The sequence below is a fragment of the Schistocerca piceifrons genome, chromosome X, assembly GCF_021461385.2.
Source record: "Schistocerca piceifrons isolate TAMUIC-IGC-003096 chromosome X, iqSchPice1.1, whole genome shotgun sequence".
Classification (NCBI taxonomy): domain Eukaryota; kingdom Metazoa; phylum Arthropoda; class Insecta; order Orthoptera; family Acrididae; genus Schistocerca; species Schistocerca piceifrons.
In genome coordinates, this window is record NC_060149.1 from 589,048,135 (window position 1) to 589,068,060 (window position 19,926).

Below are 19,926 nucleotides of genomic sequence, written 5' to 3' on the forward strand. Positions count from 1 at the left end.
CACAGTTATGTCCCATAAATATTCGATGGGATTTATGTTGGGAGATCTGAGTGGCCAAATCATTCGCTCGAATTGTCCAGAATGTCCTTCAAACCAATTGCGAACAATTGTGGCCCAATGACATGGCGCATTGTCATCCACGAACATTCTGTCGTTTAGGAACATGAAGACGAACATAAACATTTCGAGTCAGTGATCGGTTCAGGTGGACCAAAGGACATAGTAAATTCTATGTAAACCCAGCCCACACCATTATGGAGCCACCACCAGCTTGTACAAGTGCCTTGTTGACAACTTGGCTCCTTGGCTTCGTGGGGTCTGCGCCACACTCGAATATTACCACCAGATCTTACCAACTGAAATCAGGACTTATCTGACCAGATCACTGTTTTCCAGTCTAGGGTCCAACCGATATGTTCACGGGCCAACGAGAGGCGTTGCAGGCGAAGCGTGCTTTTAACAAGGACACTCTCGTCGTCTGTCCATTGCCATAGCCCATTAAAATTAAATTTCGCTGCACTGTCCTAACATACATTCGTCGTACGTCCCACACAGATATCTGCCGCTGTTTCACGCAATGTTGCTTGTCCGTTAACACTGGCAGTTCTATGCAAACGCTGCTGCTTTCGGTCGTTAAGTGAAGGCCATCAGCCACTGTGTTGTCCGTGGTAAGAGGTAATGCCTGAAATTTTGTATTCTCGGCACATTATTGACACTGTCGATCTCGGAATATTGAATTCCCAATCAATTTTCGAAATGGAATGTCCCATGATTCTATCTCCAACTACCACTGAGCATTCAAAGTTTATTAACTCCCATTGTGCGTCCATCATCACTTCGGAAATCTTTACGCATGAATCACCTGACTACAAATGGTTCAAGTGGCTCTGAGCACTATGGGACTTAATATCTAAGGTCATTAGTCCCCTAGAACTTAGAACTACTTAAACCTAACTAACCTAAGGGCATCACACACATCCATGCCCGAGGCAGGATTCGAACCTGCGACCGTAGCGGTCACGCGGTTCCAGACTGAAGCGCCTAGAACCGCTCGGCCACCACGGCCGGCTCACCTGACTACAAATGACAGCTCCGCCAATGCACTGCCCTTTTATACCTTGTGTACGCGATACTACACTGTATTTGTACCTCTGTATTTGTGCGCCGGCTGGGGTGGCCGAGCGGTTCTAGGCGCTTCAGTCCGGAACCGCGCGACTGCTACGGTCGCAGGTTCGAATCCTGCCTCGGGCATGGATGTGTGTGATGTCTTTAAGTTAGTTAGGTTTAAGTAGTTTTGAGTTCTAGGGGACTGATGACCTCATATGTTAAGTCCCATAGTGCTCAGAGCCATTTGAACCATTTTTTGTATTTGTGCATATCGTCAACCCGTGACTTTTGTCGTCTCAGTGTAAAATAGCCAACGCAGCTGCGATCACAGAGGTGGGAAAGACGATGGGAGTAGCAGGTAGCAGGGTTTCAGGAGAAGGAGATTGATCAGGAAATTAAAAGAAAATTAAAATCATCAGGCCAGTACTCAATTTCGAGCTCTTTCAGGAGCACATTGAATGCTCCATGCCTCTTCAGCCAATCCATTTTCGTATCCACATTCTCTTTCTCTTCCTTATAGTTTCAATTTATTCTTCCACCTCCTCCAGTATAGCCATTTCTATAAGATGTTTAGCTTGGTTAGTCCTCTCTCTCCGAATAATGTTGCAGTTCACACTCTACACCTTCCTACGCTTGACTACCAACTAAATCATGTGTGAACTTGACATTTAGCCGTCACGTAGGGCTACTAAATCACTTGGTAAGTGACTAAATTACGGCCTAGTGTAAACCAGCCTTGTTAGTGACTTTGCTGAACTAGAAAACTGCAAGCAGGGAGAGTGCGTTCACAGACGGTTCCGTTGGTGGTCAAATGTCACTTGCTGTAGAGAATGATTCGCAGATCGATTGTAAATTATTAACACATACTGAAGCACAGCTTACGCTAGAAGAAGTGAAAGAAGAGATTAAACATGTAAAGAAGAAAAAATCAGCACTAAAATTGGTTGGTCGAAGACATTTGCGTGGAGCTTCCATTGGGACAATGCACATTCAACAAGCACGTCTGTTTAACCTAAACAGTAACAGACTTAACCGTCGTAACATCACTTCAACGAGTCATGCTACCGGTCCACTACAAAACTATGAGTGAAAAGAGAGAGAGAGAGTGGAATGAAAGTGCACAAACAATTCAGTCCACTAAGCAGATGGTGTTCACACCTGTCCAAGAGCGTGCCAATAATTCAGTTGCGGCGGATGAAGTTTTTCGACTTGCTACTATCCAACTTACTGGACCAGTCCTTCTAAACCATTTTTCTAAGCTACGAAACTGAGCAACGTTGTAGACACACGATTACGATTACTGGCCCAGTGTAAACCAGTCTTTAGAGACGCGAGTCTGGCGATGGTTCCTCACGACACAAGCAGTAAAACGGTCACCATGTAGAATTAATCATCATCAGAAGCCCCGAAGCCATGACAACCATGCTTCTTGTGTAGCTAGTAGCAACGGGCTGTACTGTCAAACTGAACCGGAGGAAATCTATATTTATACTGTCAATAAGTTGTCACCGTCAGAAAGGTCACATTGACAGCTCCTGGATAAATAATCATCAAATGAATGTTCGAATTGGTAATGTTTACGCATAAAAGTTTGATATTCGAATGCTTTAGATCTACTGCGGTGACAGCCAAAGTCTTCTGTAGAGAACAACATCGGGCAGTAAGTCTGTAGCCGGTGCTAGTGTTCACTTGTACAGAAGCATGAAGCTTCAGATTTGCAAATATTGTTTCAGAGTATCAATATTCGTATGCAATTGAGAAAGACGCAGTGACAACAGTAGCGTCGCTATTATATTGCTTAAATAGCAGGCACTGTTACCCAGTCAACTATTTTATAAATAGAACTGCACTCCCCATTCTGCATACGTTTCATTGTATCATTCTAAGACCCTGAATCTTTATGTTTCCGTGTAGAAATGAACATAATAAATAGAATATAGCAGGTGAAAATACTTGTGGCCCATGTAAACACTCTGTACAAACGTGTATTTGAATAATGCAAACCACTTATAATGGCCCTTATAAACCACGTTGCAGGTTGCCCACCACAAGAGTGTTATCACAGATCCCAGGTGGGCGGGGTTCTGCTTTAATTCATTATACAGTATCCAGAATCGCTCGTCACAATGCATCTGAGTTCATCTAAGAACATTACATCTACATCTACAACTACATCTACATTTATACTCCGCAAGCCACCCAACGGTGTGTGGCGGAGGGCACTTTACGTGCCACTGTCATTACCTCCCTTTTCTGTTCCAGTCGCGTATGATTCGCGGGAAGAACGACTGCCGGAAAGCCTCCGTGCGCGCTCGAATCTCTCTAATTTTACATTCGTGATCTCCTCGGGAGGTATAAGTAGGGGAAAGCAATACATTCGATACCTCATCCAGAAACGCACCCTCTCGAAACCTGGACAGCAAGCTACACCGCGATGCAAAGCGCCTCTTTTGCAGAGACTGCCACTTGAGTTCGCTAAACATCTCCGTAATGCTATCACGCGTACCAAATAACCCTGTGACGAAACGCGCCGCTCTTCTTTGGGTCTTCTCTACCTCCTCCGTCAAGCCGACCTACTGTGCCTCATTGCAGTTTGTTGCTCAATTCACGACTGCAGTGTGGCACGGTTACCTCATGGACTTTGGTGGTGCCCAAGACGAAGTACACCGCTCTACAGTCATCATGAAATGCTTTTGTGGGAAACGTGGGTACATGGATGCACTACTGACTACGCAGATCTGAAGAAATCTGTGCATGAGCTTTCACAAGCTGTAACATTTTCGCAAATAAAACAGTGACCCGTATCTAGAATAAATTTCCTTTACTTTCGTCTATGGTCACAAAATTTTTTTGTCATCAGATTATCGGTTTCGGTCCATAATGACCATCTTCAGATCTGCAGCAAAATATGGGAAACATAAATACATTAACAGATTGTCTACAGCTCAAAACAATAAACAGACCATAACAAAAAGTACTACTGACATACGTATGCATTTATGCACCATTAAGTATGAAGAGGCATACCTTTTTTATAAAACAATATCCTAATGTACTGCAGCCATAGTGGCATCGTCAAATGTTAAATGCAAAATCCGCACCAGCATCGTAAAAATATATAAATAACAGCATACGCACGAGTCATGTTGTCAGCAGCACTACTGTTCAAAACAAACTGCAGTACAGTAGCCACAAGATGTTTGTGTTGTAGGTTCACCAGATGTCACTACCGTAGGTATACACAGGTCTTCAATGATTAATTGAACAGCGTAAAATAGTAAAGGGGGGATACAATCGGTAAAATCTGTAATGGGCTAAAAAGGTATAAGAGGCATTACAGTAATAAAAATAGAACACGACAAAAGTTAGATTGTTAAAAAGAGGAAGAGTTATTTATATATATTTGACGATGCTGGTGCTGATTTTGCATTTAACATTTGACGATGCCACTATAGCTGCAGGACATTAGGACATTGTTTTTATAAAACAGGTATGCCTCTTCATACTTAAAGGCGCACAAATGCATATGTGTCAGTAGTGCTTTTTATTCTAGTCTATTTATTGTTTTAAGCTGTAGACAATCAGCTAATGTACACTCCTGGAAATTGAAATAAGAACACCGTGAATTCATTGTCCCAGGAAGGGGAAACTTTATTGACACATTCCTGGGGTCAGATACATCACATGATCACACTGACAGAACCACAGGCACATAGACACAGGCAACAGAGCCTGCACAATGTCGGCACTAGTACAGTGTATATCCACCTTTCGCAGCAATGCAGGCTGCTATTCTCACATGGAGACGATCGTAGAGATGCTGGATGTAGTCCTGTGGAACAGCTTGCCATGCCATTTCCACCTGGCGCCTCAGTTGGACCAGCGTTCGTGCTGGACGTGCAGACCGCGTGAGACGACGCTTCATCCAGTCCCAAACATGCTCAATGGGGGACAGATCCGGAGATCTTGCTGGCCAGAGTAGTTGACTTACACCTTCTAGAGCACGTTGGGTGGCACGGGATACATGCGTACGTGCATTGTCCTGTTGGAACAGCAAGTTCCCTTGCCGGTCTAGGAATGGTAGAAAGATGGGTTCGATGACGGTTTGGATGTACCGTGCACTATTCAGTGTCCCCTCGACGATCACCAGTGGTGTACGGTCAGTGTAGGAGATCGCTCCCCACACCATGATGCCGGGTGTTGTCCCTGTGTGCCTCGGTCGTATGCAGTCCTGATTGTGGCGCTCACCTGTACGGCGCCAAACACGCATACGACCATCATTGGCACCAAGGCAGAAGCGACTCTCATCGCTGAAGACGACACGTCTCCATTCGTCCCTCCATTCACGCCTGTCGCGACACCACTGGAGGCCGGCTGCACGATTTTGGGGCGTCAGCGGAAGACAGCCTAACGGTGTGCGGGACCGTAGCCCAGCTTCATGGAGACGGTTGCGAATGGTCCTCGCCGATACCCCAGGAGCAACAGTGTCCCTAATTTGCTGAGAAGTGGCGGTGCTGTCCCCTACGGCACTGCGTAGGATCCTACGGTCTTGGCGTGCATCCGTGCGTCTCTGCGGTCCGGTCCCAGGTCGACGGGCACGTGCACCTTCCGCCGACCACTGGCGACAACATCGATGTACTGTGGAGACCTCACGCCCCACGTGTTGAGCAATTCGGCGGTACGTCCACCCGGCCTCCCGCATGCCCACTATACGCCCTCGCTCAAAGTCCGTCAACTGCACATACGGTTCACGTCCACGCTGTCGCGGCATGCTACCAGTGTTAAAGACTGCGATGGAGCTCCGTATGCCACGGCAAACTGGCTGACACTGACGGCGGCGGTGCACAAATGCTGCGCAGCTAGCGCCATTCGACGGCCAACACCGCGGTTCCTGGTGTGTCCGCTGTGCCGTGCGTGTGATCATTGCTTGTACAGCCCTCTCGCAGTGTCCGGAGCAAGTATGGTGGGTCTGACACACCGGTGTCAATGTGTTCTTTTTTCCATTTCCAGGAGTGTATTTATGTTTCCCATATTTTGCTGCAGATCTGAAGATGGTCATTATAGACCGAAACAGGTAATTTGTTGACAAAATATTTTGTGACCCTAGATGTAAAGTAAAGGGATCAGTTCTTTTTCGCTAGTTGCAGTATGTACTGATCTACAGCTTTTGTGATGTGCACGCTCGCGTAACAACTGTTACTGTCGTAACATCACCTTCCATCAGTTTTGACATCATTGCTTTCAACTCTGAAAACTACCACGGAATGTGTGGCAGATGATACATTTTGTACCAAATTCATTCTCCCTCACTCGCAATCCGTTTGCAAACTGTCGACATCCCTCTGAATGAACTCGAATTTTCAAAACATTTCCATTGTGGTAATTACGTTACAGGAAGAGGGAGCTCCATCATCTAACACAAGTTGTCCGGAGATCGACTGGAAGCTTTGAACTTATATGCACTGCTTTCGGTGTAAGTAGAAGGTTTAGACCTTTAGGACTGTGCTCAGGATACTATGTGGAAAACGCTCGAAAAAGTCAGAAAGCTTGTCACGAGAGACTGATATCAAAATAAAGAGAATCAAGCCTAACGGTGGACTGAAAAAAAAAGTTTTCCGTGAAGATTATAAGTGGAAGATAAGGGAGACTTGGGAGCGTATGGCAAAATACTCATGGGCAGCTATCCTCCAGTCCATCCACAAATGGTACGACGAAGGGAAGAATTAAAAACTATGTGATGTATCGTCAACTGTATACTGTATAGAGGGTCGAGGTTTGTACTGCCTCAACTGAAACGAAGGAACTACCGTATTTGCGTAGCGTATTGATGCGAGACTATCTTTCGACCTTGAAATGCGTCTTAACTCTGTGAGGAATTTCATCAAAATCAGCCAGCTCAGTGGCAGTGGGTGAGCAGTTTACGGCAGACGTATTCTTGCGGTCTTCCGGAAGACAAATACTGCGGAACTCCTGCGCAGTCACCTAAAAAACGACATGCAGATTCTTTTTGAACAGTGCAAGGAATGAATGGTAAAGTATGGCGGCTGAAACGGATCCTACTCTGAAGTCGACCTCCATTGACGGGACATATTTGGATAGTACACAAATCTGCAGTATCGCTGTTGTGTGTGTAAGACCTCATACAGGACTTTTCCGGGAACGCAAGAACGTGTCTCTAGTACACTCTTCGTCCACTTTCAGATGATGAAACTTGTCCAGGGTAAGGACAAAACTCAATGCTGAACTAATACATCACGAGAATTAGTTCGTTAGCAATGGAAGCAGTCTAGTTTCACTTATATCGAGGTAGTATACAGTGTGCAAAATTGTTGATCATTTAGAGGAGAAAAAAAGAAAAAATTTTGTGTGTGACAAAAATATTACAGGTGCACCGTTTTCCCGCTAGGAGTCCTTGAGGGGTTAGACGCTGGGTTTCCCTTACGGTAACCTTCACAGTTGTTTTCACTGCTTAGCATGCTGCATGTTGACGGCTACAGGTTGACGTAGTTATTCCGCCATCAACAGAGATTTGCCGTAAATGTATGGGTTGCCTTGTTCACGATCACCTGATTGGGCTGTATCTTCTGCCTTACACACACACAGTGGAGAAATTGCTGTATCTTTCTCAGTGAAACACAGGTACTACTGTAAATGTTGGAGAATGTCCCGTTAGCAGTCAGGCAACGACTATGGTTCCAGTATTAAGGGGCCCCATCACACTTTGGGTTGATGTCTGAGAAATTTTAGCCAATGTTTTCCCCAACTGTTGTATTGGGAGGGGTGGGACAGTAACGTCGTCACCACGTTCTCCCGGTCTCATTCCTATGGATTTCTTTTTGTGGGGATAGATGAAGTGTTTGGTGTACGAGACACCAGCAGACACTCCAGGAGAGGAGGAGGGTTGGTGGTGTGAAGCTCCTTATCATCAGACATTGTGCCAATGTCCCGGATTAAATACCCAATCTCTCCGGAGTCTCTCATGGAGTGAGGACGTGCGGCACTTCGATAGGAGTAGGCCACGAGCCGGCACAGAGTTTTACCGTCTCCCATCTCTCTTCATCACACTACTTAAACATGACATCACACTACACCCAACACACATTACAGTCATGTACAGTATCAGGTGCACTTAACACACAAATCTCACCCTTCGCGTAGCAAAGGTGCCAGCGTGTGCGAAGGACAGGGAAAACATGTCCGAAAGAATAGACCCCAGTTTGATCCAGCAGACATTTTGCAAGCGGGCATTGATTGAAATCAATGAGGAAAGTTGAAAATTTGTGCCGGACCGGGATTCGAACCTAGGTCTCCTGCGTACAAGGCTGATACTGTCATCACTAAGCTATGCGGATACAGTGGACAGTGCAAGTGCACGGACTACACTGGCGTGTCTCCCGTCAGACCCTAATTCTCAACTAAACCATACAAAACGAACGTAGTGTCCCTTGCCCATTATCCTCACTACTCGCAGTATTTCGCTAATTCTCGCAAGAGTTCGAGCCTGGTATAAGGGTGAGGCATTTAAGGTGTCGTGGCCATTTTGCTCCGAAACGAATGGGAAAATCGAAAATGTTTTCCTACAAAATCTGCTCTACTCATAAGGGGACACCAGAAAGTAACCGTAATTCTTCAAGAAAATGCCATTCTCAATGTTTTTCAGGGTCAAATTACTTTTTTTAAATGGGATGGTGTATTTTCTTCCACGGAAATGCAAAGGGCATCCAATTTTGAGTATAAAGTTGTAGTACATTTATCTGCTAGGTGTTATAGGTGATCTGATATTGGACAAATAAGATAACAAGTGGTTTTCGCACACTATGATTTCTCTCGCTCTATTTTTATTCTGTTATTGTATTCAATGAAGGGAATTTATTTGTTTATGTAATCTGGTTTGTTGATCTTTTCCTTGTATTCCCATAAGAAAAATGGTTCAAATGGCTCTGAGCACTATGGGACTTAACTTCTGAGGTCATCAGTCCCCTAGAACTTAGAACTACTTAAACCTAACTAACCTAAGGACATCACACACATCCATGCCCAAGGCAGGATTCGAACCTGCGACCGTAGCGGTCGCGCGGTTCCGGACTGTAGCGCCTCGAACCGCTCGGCCACTCCGGCCGGCTATTCCCATAAGAATACTCATTTCTTTACAGGTTTGGTGACATCAGTACGAGTTTATCCAGTGCCAATTTAAACCGCATAAGAACATAACCTACTATTCTCAGCGAACTCCACTTCGTTTTGTAATCATGTACGTTCGATACACCTTTAATGAGAGAATCTATATGATTTACATTTATGGTGAAGCTCGTAAGAACTCTAAAGTAGCTTTCAACTTATGCGGAGAATGGTATCCTGGAACGAGACAGCCATCTCTAAGAAATTTTGAACGACTTGCGAACTTATTCATTGAATTGGAAGGTGTCACACCAAGAAAACATAATGAAGAAACTGCTACTGCGGAAAATTCGGAAGTCGCTGTTTTAGCTGCAGTTGCCGCTAATCCTCACATAAGTTTCTGTCAATTAGAACGTGATTCGAGAATTTCGCATAGGAGTGCTCTTTGAATACTTAAGTGTAATAAATTCCATCCATATCATTTAGTCTTCATCAGGTCCTTCATGAGGTTGATTTCCAGAAGGGTGTGGAATTTTGCCAATGAGTTCTATTAAAAATTAAAAATGGTTCGTTTTCAGACATTTTATCTTCTGACGAGGCAACATTCCCTAACGGGAATTTGAGCGTCAAAGGCAGTGGACCGTGAATTTTCGGTGTGGAATTCTGGGATTAGGTATCATTGGACAATGCTTCATTGAAGGTAAACTAAATAACTGGAAATACGGGAAGTTTTTGGACCAAGAACTTCCAGTGTTGTTTGAAGATGTGCCCCTTGTGAAACGGTACGTCATGTGGTATCAACATTATGTTTACCCATTCCATTAATTAGCTATAACTAGAGAAATACTAGACAGAGTTTATCCTGATCGATGGACAGGACGTAGAGGGCCTGTCCATTGGCTTGTTCGCTCGCAGGATCTCACGTCTCCAGATTTTTTACTTATGGGGATACATTAAGGACAAAGTGTATCGAGATATGCCAACCACACAGGAAAATATATGTCAACAAATTAGGATTGTCTGTGTAGGAATCAGCAAAGAAATATTGAGGCGTTTTCAACTGTCTTTTGAATCGTGTTTTCAGAAATTCATTGAAGTTAATGGCCGCAACTTTGTGCATTTACCAAACTGAAATTGTTTCTAATGTGAACATGAATTATGTTTGTGCGATGTACAAGTACTGTACGTATTGTATGTAAATGGATGCCAGTAAAGTCAAAGTTTGTGAAAACCATTTGTTGTCATATTTGTCCAATATAACATCACCTGTCTCCCCTAGTGGATAAATGTACTAACTTTTATACTCAACATTGAATGCCCTCTCCATTTCCGTGGAAGAAAATACACCATTCCACTTTGAAAAAGTAGTTTTACCCCGAAAAACATTGAGAATGGTATTTTAAGGACGAGTTATGGTCACTCTCTTATGTCATCTTATGAGTACTGCAAATTTTTTGTGAAAACATTTTTGATTTTCCCCTTCGTTTTGGAGCAACGTGGGCACGACACTATAAATGCCACACCCTGTATGTGTATATGGTGTCTGCTCTTTTGGAAACGGGAAACGATGCACCTGTGACATTTTTATCACATAAAAAAGTTTCTTTCTGTCTCCTATAAAGATTCTAAAATATTTTACGCCTTATATGGCGGTGCAGATTTAAAGGCACTGTTTACTACCTGACGCTCACGGACTGAATGATACAATAAGCTGCAGCACTACAACTTGACGATTGCTTTCTCTGTCTCTGAGCTCCGTCAATAATGCCGCAGACATAAACGCGATATGAGAAAAAAAGAACAGTCGAAGGCAGAGGGTGTGAATTTACCTTTTATTGGCGCTTTATCTGTCGCAAATGCTTTGCAAAGAGAATATCATTACTCTGAAGACTGTTGAACAGTTCGTGTTAAATTATAGGCAAAGCAAAAATGGCAAGCACATGTCAAGCGTCGAGATGCTGGGGATAAATAGACATGTGATCACTGAGAGCACAAGGGAACGTACCTTCGCTGCCAAGTCAAAAATTTTCTCTGCCTTGGCAGCTTCTGCTTGAGCCTTCGGACCGTCCGAGTCACCGAGTACTATATTGACGAGGCAGTACTCCATCAGCGCCATGAACACGAACCTACAACAAAACAGACATTTTCATGGAACAGACATGCATAATTATGGATATTACACTCTGAAAATCAGTTTCAGAGGCTTTTGATTAAAACAACAAAAATAACAACACATTATTATGTGTAAATTAACATAGCAAATAAGTGAAATAAATTTTGTTGACGCAAGTAGTATTATTACCAGGCTGTTGGAGAAGATTTCCTTGTATGCTAAATTTTAACACGTCTGGTATCGCTACATACTTTGTCAGGTTGTGATGACATACTTTGTGATCCGCTGTCTCACAACGTGAGAGAATGCTATTCCATGCTACAGCATGTCATGTTTTATATATATATATATATATATATATATATATGCCGAAATAAGAAATAGTCTATTTTACGTTTCCACCTGACACGAATTGCTAACAAAAACAACTTAGCAATGACAATTAAACCACCAATCATAATTTTATCCACTGATGTTTTGACACAATGTCACGGTTTCTGAAGGCTAACGAGCAGGAGCTGACCGTTGTCTTAGCGTTTTTTATGCACAGAAAATTTTGTTTAGGACTGACACACCGGGAATCGAATACTGAGCATTCAGAAAACAAGTCCAGCGCTACTTTAAGACACCTTGTATCGCCCTATTTGCAACAATACGATGACGCCGTTTTTACCACCGACTGGTATGTGTGAGTAGCTTCTACTTCGACACTTGTGTTGTGCTTTGGTGCTCACTTAAAACGTTAATTCCGGGCGGTCTGTTCGCTCTGAGCTGCAACTGGTGTTCAGTAACGTGTTCAGTAAATGTTGATCAACTATTGCTCACGGGAGTTATGGCTCCGCAGATTGTTGCACGATATCCTCATCGTTGTAGTTTTGTCTTGTCAAATTATTGTAAATTATCGTCATTTTCGGAATTTTATCTTTACGTTCTTCACAGATATAGGCCTATTTCTACGCTCCGGTATGAGTAACAGTACCTATGTCATTACAGTCATTCTTTCTTCTGCTTGTTGCTTTCGAATTCCTCAGTTTTTCCTGTTGGTTAGTTTTGGCGGAACAGATAAGCGCTCGTAACAGTTACTATCATGCCCCAAATCTGCTGGCATCTATTATGCTTAAATACGAGGGTTAGTCAATTATTATCCGCATTTTAGTTATATTTTTGTTTATTTTGGTAGTACTGTCGTTTTACTTTGATGACGCATTGCTTTGTTTATTTGTTGTTATATCTTTGCAATTTTCAAGCTGCTACGTTAGTTTCGTTATCGCTGCCGTGCTGTTAATCTACATCTACATCTACGTCCATACTCCGCAAGCCACCTGACGGTGTGTGGCGGAGGGTACCTTCAGTACCTCTATCGGTTCTCCCTTCTATTCCAGTCTCGTATTGTTCGTGGAAAGAAGGACTGTCGGTATGCCTCTGTGTGGGCTCTAATCTCTCTGGTTTTATCCTCATGGTCTCTTCGCGAGATATACGTAGGAGGGAGCAATATACTGCTTGACTCTTCGGTGAAGGTATGTTCTCGAAACTTCAATAAAGCCCGTACCGAGCTACTGAGCGTCTCTCCTGCAGAGTCTTCCACTGGAGTTTATCTATCATCTCCGTAACGCTTTCGCGATTACTAAATGATCCTGTAACGAAGCGCGCTGCTCTCCGTTGGATCTTCTCTATCTCTTCTATCAACCCTATCTGGTACGGATCCCACACTGGTGAGCAGTATTCAAGCAGTGGGCGAACAAGCGTACTGTAACCTACTTCCTTTGTTTTCGGATTGCATTTCCTTAGGATTCTTCCAATGAATCTCAGTCTGGCATCTGCTTTACCGACGATCAACATTATATGATCATTCCATTTTAAATCACTCCTAATGCGTACTCCCAGATAATTTATGGTATTAACTGCTTCCAGTTGCTGACCTGCTATTTTGTAGCTAAATGATAAAGGATCTATCTTTCTGTATATTCGCAGCACATTACACTTGTCTACATTGAGATTCAATTGCCATTCCCTGCACCATGCGTCAATTCGCTGCAGATCCTCCTGCATTTCAATACAATTTTCCATTGTTACAACCTCTCGGTACACCACATCATCATCTGCAAAAAGCCTCAGTGAACTTCCGATGTCATCCACCAGGTCATTTATGTATATTGTGAATAGCAACGGTCCTATGACACTCCCCTGCGGCACACCTGAAATCACTCTTACTTCGGAAGACTTCTCTCCATTGAGAATAACATGCTGCGTCCTGTTATCTAGGAACTCCTCAATCCAATCACACAGTTGGTCTGATAGTCCATATGCTCTTACTTTGTTCATTAAACGACTGTGGGGAACTGTATCGAACGCCTTGCGGAAGTCAAGAAACACGGCATCTACCTGTGAACCCGTGTCTATGGCCCTCTGAGTCTCGTGGACGAATAGCGCGAGCTGGGTTTCACATGACCGTCTTTTTCGAAACCCATGCTGATTCCTACAGAGTAGATTTCTAGTCTCCAGAAAAGTCATTATACTCGAACACAATACGTGTTCCAAAATTCTGCAACTGATCGACGTTAGAGATATAGGTCTATAGTTCTGCACATCTGTTCGACGTCCCTTCTTGAAAACGGGGATGACCTGTGCCCTTTTCCAATCCTTTGGAACGCTACGCTCTTCTAGAGACCTACGGTACACCGCTGCAAGAAGGGGGGCAAGTTCCTTCGCGTACTCTGTGTAAAATTGAACTGGTATCCCATCAGGTCCAGAGGCCTTTCCTCTTTTGAGCGATTTTAATTGTTTCTCTATCCCTCTGTCGTCTATTTCGATATCTACCATTTTGTCATCTGTGCGACAATCATGGCTGCTCCGCTGTCTATTTGCACCAAAGAAGAGCAACATTCAGTGATCCGTTTTTTGTGGTCGGAAGGCGTATCAGGGGCCGAAATTCATCGAACTCTTTCGGTACAGTAAGGGAACAGTGTTTTGCCTCAACGGAGTGCTACGAATGGTTTGAAAAATTCCGAAATGGTGGCACAAGTGTTACGCACGATGAAGGAGCCGTAGGACCGTTTACCGCCACAAATGAAGAAACCATAGAGCGTTCATGTGAAATGATTCTCTTAGATAGACGATTAACTATTGACGAAGTGGCACATCGTCTGCAAATTAGTCACGGTTCTGCCTACGAAATCATCCACAACAGACTAGGGTTTCATAAAGTTAGTGCAAGATGGGTCCCAAAACAACTCACACAGTTGCATAAACAAACGCTCTTGGACATCTGCAAAAAACATTTGGATCGCTATGGTAACGAAGGGGACAACTTCTTAGAAAGGATCATTACCGGTGACGAAACATGGATCCACCATTACGAGCCGGAGAGTAAACAGTAGAGTATGGAATGGAAACATCCAAATTTGCCGTGCAAGAAGACGTTCAAGACCCAACCGTCTGCAGGAAAACTGATGCTTACGGTTTTTGGGGACACACAAGGTCCAGTACTGGAACATTATGGAGAAAGGGGCACAACAATAAACAGTGTACATTATAGTGAGATGCTTACTGCTAGGCTCAAGCCTGCAATTCGAAGGAAACGCCTAGGATTGCTGTCACAAGGTGTTGTGTTGTTGCACGACAATACCTGTCTGCATACTGCTGTCCCCACCGCTGAAACGCTTCAGAAACTCAAATTTGAAGTAATGTATCATCCTCCATATAGTCCCGATCTTGCCCCTTCTGACTATCACTTGTTTGGTCCACTCAAAAAGGCATTAAGGGGCCGTCAATTTGCCTCGGACGAAGCAGCGAAAGAAGCTGTGCATTCCTGGCTCGCAGCTCAACCGAGAACCTTCTTTTATGAGGGCATCAGGAAGCTTGTACAACGATGGACCAAGTGCGTTGAAACGCAAGGAGACTATGTCGAAACATGATGTTCCTGTAAATTTCCTACTTGATTACAATAAAATTTTATAGCTACTTTGCGGATAATAATTGACTTTTCCTCGTACATTTAGTGCCCCCTTCTTGTCCACTCTGAACGCTGAATCTCCTGTACTTTATTCAAGTTCCCTTTGCATATCTTCATATTTGTCGGTGTTCTGGACAAACCGAGGACCACGAGTACTGGCACTGTTCTTTGTGAAATAATGATCCTCAGATGAACTCCTCTCTGCATTCTACATAGAGCTCTAATGTGTATGCACTGTTTAATTCGCACGAATACAAAGTTGTTCCAAAACCTCCTGGTGCGCTGGGCCTCATCGATTCTCAACAGAATAACTCTGGCGACGGCTGCCAATGAGGGACCAGTTTGTTGATATCTTCACTGAAGAAAGTTTGACTTTTTTCATGCAGCCACAACCTCACCTTTGCTTGAACCACTTCAATACTATAAAAGTGAAGTTGTCGAATGTGTTCATTGAGTTTCGGAACAATGAAAATCAGAAGGGGCCATGTGAGGACTGTATAGTGGATGATCGATGCCAGTGAACCCAAGACACTGGACTGTTGCAGATGTCGCAGCGATCGTGTGTGTTCTGATGTCTGGCATTGTCATGCTGTAGGACAGGGTGTTCCATATGTGGACGATCTCTTCTGTGGGAAGAAACTCGATTACAGCATGCTGTTTCCCACGCACCGACATGTTACACGCTACAAACCGGAGCCCTCTAGTGGCAGAGGGTTGCAACTTGCGTCAGGGAAGCGGGAAAGTCGACCTAGTAATATGCGTGACATGTACTACCCAAGCCTGTCTTAAGAACAGAATGAAAAATTCAGAGGCGTTACTTTCCAGCAGGCCCTGGTACTTTGCTACAGTATCGTAGGATCTCAATGGTCGGCGAGCGGCTGCTGAAGCAAATACGCTATTTGACTGAAGGCTTTCGATTTCTGCCGACCGAGGATTGGAGCCAGACTCTCTCGGCTAGATTTCTTCAAATTGTTTGATAGAACAATAAGTGGAATGGAAAACAAATCTCACATCTAACGCACCCTTTCGCCTCACTTTAATTTCCTGTCAGGAAATGGCTTAAATGAGAGCTCTTTGTGTTATCTTAAAAACATGCAGTTGATTTTGGTGTCAAATGTAGCAGAGATATTGATACAGCGGAGCTAGTTAAACATAGCTGTCTTAAAATTCCAAGTGGAAAAGTCGATGAATATTTATGCGACTACCGATTTGGATATTTTGAAGGTTCTTTAGAAGTATGAGTTAAGATACAAACAGTTAAAGATCTTTAGGGATATTTGTAACAATGCCGGTGACTGTAGCATGCTGTGAACGAATTTTCAGAAAATTAAATGTAAGATACTACTTAAGGTCGTATTGTGATGGGTTGTGATGATACAGTTAAATTGAAATTGCAATGTCTAAAAAATGTTAAGGAAACCTCTATAACTATGTCAATAAGCACAAGTATAATGTCTGCGATAAATGTTCGTTGGAAGGAGAGAGTATTCTGTGAAACATTAATAAATTTGGGAAAAATAAAATACAGAATTGAATGGAAATGGAAATGAGCGTTTGGCGTCATTGGCCGGGAGGCCCCCCGCGGGGCAGGTCCGGCCGCCATATCGCAGGTCTTATTACATTCGGCGCCACATTGGGCGACCTGCACGCCGGATGGGGATGAAATGATGATGAACACAACACAACACCCAATCCCTGAGCGGAGAAAATCTCCGACCCAGCCGGGAATCGAACCCGGGCCCAGAGGACGGCAATCCGTCACGCTGACCACTCAGCTACTGGGGCGGACACAGAATTGAATGTAAGTTGTAAATGAACAGACTTTAACGTTCTAAGGGTGTTAGAACTTGTACTGCATTTAAACAAAATGAAATCATAAAGGTAGGGAATCCACTACGGATTTTCGACCGCCAGTCTTTTGGATGACTTTGGGGCGAGCACCACATGGGAGGAAAATAATAGGAAACCAGAGGCGGTTGCAGCTGAGCATTGATAGTGTACGTATTTGTATCGTGGCGTACCATGTCTGGCGATGTGAGCCTTAAGCAATAGCAATTTCTAGTGAAAGTGCTTAATATTTGGGGTGGCAGTGATTTATAGTTCCTTAAGTCGCCTCCAGTTTATTTTGTGTCAGAAAGCAAGAACATCCGACTGGTTTTATGTGATGGAATATGGAGTCGATAATGCAGCAAGTTAACATGGTTACCACAAGTGTGTGGTAGTTAAAAATTAACTCCATCACTGGAGACGTGAAGAGCCTATCCAAATTTTCACACAGCAAGCAACAAACTCAACACCGATACGACTGCAACAAACAAGACAAGTCATTTTCGTATTAACAGCCTTTAGTAGTGCATCAGAATATCAGAATGTTACAGTCAACCCCATGGTTTGCCAAAGTTCTAATATGATTTTATTAAAAGTATTTGTTAGAATCATTGTCTCAAAGTTACATACCGATCCAAAGTCCCCTGTCCGTTTTGTTAAGTATAAATTTTGTGTCACTCTGTATGGTCAAAAGATCTTAGTTAATTAATTTTGGTGTTATGACAATCTTGCAGTGATACAAAAGTAACTTCTAAGAATAATTGTTTACTTTCAGTTTGAAGACACAAGAAGTGTGGTCGCTTTGATATGTCATTGTAATGTTCAGTTTAAAGAGAGTTCTTACCGTTAAATTTGCTTTTTTAAAATATTAACTTTACGTAATTATTTAAAGTAAAGATGGCAGCCATTGAGCCATGTAAAAATGTCAATATGCATCGATCTTGGTTCCAAGTAAAATTGTTATCACGAAGTCATTAACATAAATTTACTTCTGGTACATTTAAAGAAATATAGACTGAAATAAAGTATTGAAATTGCTGCTTCAGAGCTGGCGACCAAAAAAATATCGTAGATATAGTTTTCTTTCAGTAGATCTGTTGTAAGGTAAGGCTACATAGCTGCAAGCTGTTTGCTACAGGGGTGTGGATAAAACCAAATCCAGGCAGGTCATTATAAAGTGTTGAATGTGCAACAACTTGTGTGGTGTACCAATCCTGAAAATCGAACCTCATTATCCACACCTCGCTTTGGAGAGAAGTTTAAAACATAACTAAATACCTTGCTAACAATAGTAGTCCATCAGGTAACATTTGTCAAAATTCGTGTTAGAGATTGTTGTTAATGTTAGTAAAAACAGTGTAATGTTGTGCAGTTTTAATGAAAATGCTCTAGTGGGTGAACTAAAAGCTGTATTTTTCTGAGAAACGACATGTATTCAGCGCAGGAAGTATGAAGGTTTTTCTTTTTTGTAAGGTGGTCCCGGTTGGTAGCGGTACACGCCCGAGGTGTCGTAAACCCGACCGCTAACCGGATTCACTTTCCGTAGCCCGCCCGACGATATATTTCCACTTCTGGGGAGTTACAGAAATTATTCTACACATTATTACTTCAATTTTAAGCAATATCAGCGGGTCATACAGCTAAATATTGTCATGTTCACAGTTAAAAAGCATTCCTTTTCCCTGTTACGTAACGTTAAAAACGGTTTGAAATCACGCGATTCTGACATTGAAAATACAAAGGCGAACCGATCACATGTGGAATCGGCTGGTTCGGTTACGGGGTGAAGGCAGACTCTCAAATTCGCTGTCTTGTCGACAGAGTATGACACAGCTGCTAAACGTGGCTTCAAAAAGAATCAATGAATTTGCTTCGCTCAACGCAAGGAAATGCAAAGTAAAATTATAATAAAAACCCAGCTACAGGAAAGGAGTATTTTCCCAACTCTTAATTATAGCCCTTTTTCTTTTATTTCCAATTGGTAATTTATGCAATATTAATACTTCATGGAGTACCAATTAATGTGGCCTTCATTACATATCATACTAAAACCAGTGTACAGTAGTTGTCATAAAAATATATCTAGATTTTGTTTTACTTTTAAATTTTTAGACTGTCTGTATAACTTGTAATTTATTTATTACAATGGTACATTTACTTCGTTATATGTAATATTGTATATCAACATAGTTCATTTAAGCAATATTTTCAATGGTACTTCATTTTGAATAGAACTATTAACAAAATTACAAAAAAACTGAATCTGTGTAAAAAGTTTACAGAAATGAAGTTTTTCAGGTGAGGACGGGTGACGGGTGCAGCTCTGGCGGGTATTCCTAGGGCACAGGATCACGATGATATGTGTCTTCAAGTTTTAATCCCATCTACAAAGATAGCCACATGCATATGCATTCTCTTCCTGATGACTGCAATTCTGTGCAATTCTGTAGTTGTGTTTCTTGATTTCTGTGTTTCTTTCCCTATGTAATAAAATATATAAAGTAGTACTAGAAGCCCATAAGCTCAAAAAAAGGCCAGACTTTAAATAAATAGAATGTTTTAACTGTTAATGGAGATATTGACGAAATGATAAAAACCAATATGTTCATTTATATGTATGGCACAACATACATATTGCTAAGAGACAAGACAAGAAAGAAAACAACGATAAATATTCAAAATAATGCCAGTCTCGATCCTGCTATTCTGACATGAAACATGGATACTTACAAAAAGTGAGGCACAGTTGGTGCAGTCCACTAAAGGAATTAAAACTATAAATAATACTGATATAAGAGAAACTCAGACC

General features: G+C 42.7%; 1 protein-coding gene across 2 annotated transcripts in view; it reads right to left on the reverse strand.

Moving 5' to 3' along the window:
• The window catches only part of LOC124722852 (glycine receptor subunit alpha-3), a 375,323-nt gene that overhangs the window by 50,937 nt on the left and 304,460 nt on the right, over nt 1-19,926 (reverse strand). For both annotated transcript variants that reach the window (XM_047247978.1, XM_047247977.1), the window contains exon 9: nt 11,231-11,351. In XM_047247978.1, the coding sequence (XP_047103934.1) occupies nt 11,231-11,351 (121 nt within the window). The remainder of the gene's footprint in view (nt 1-11,230; nt 11,352-19,926) is intronic.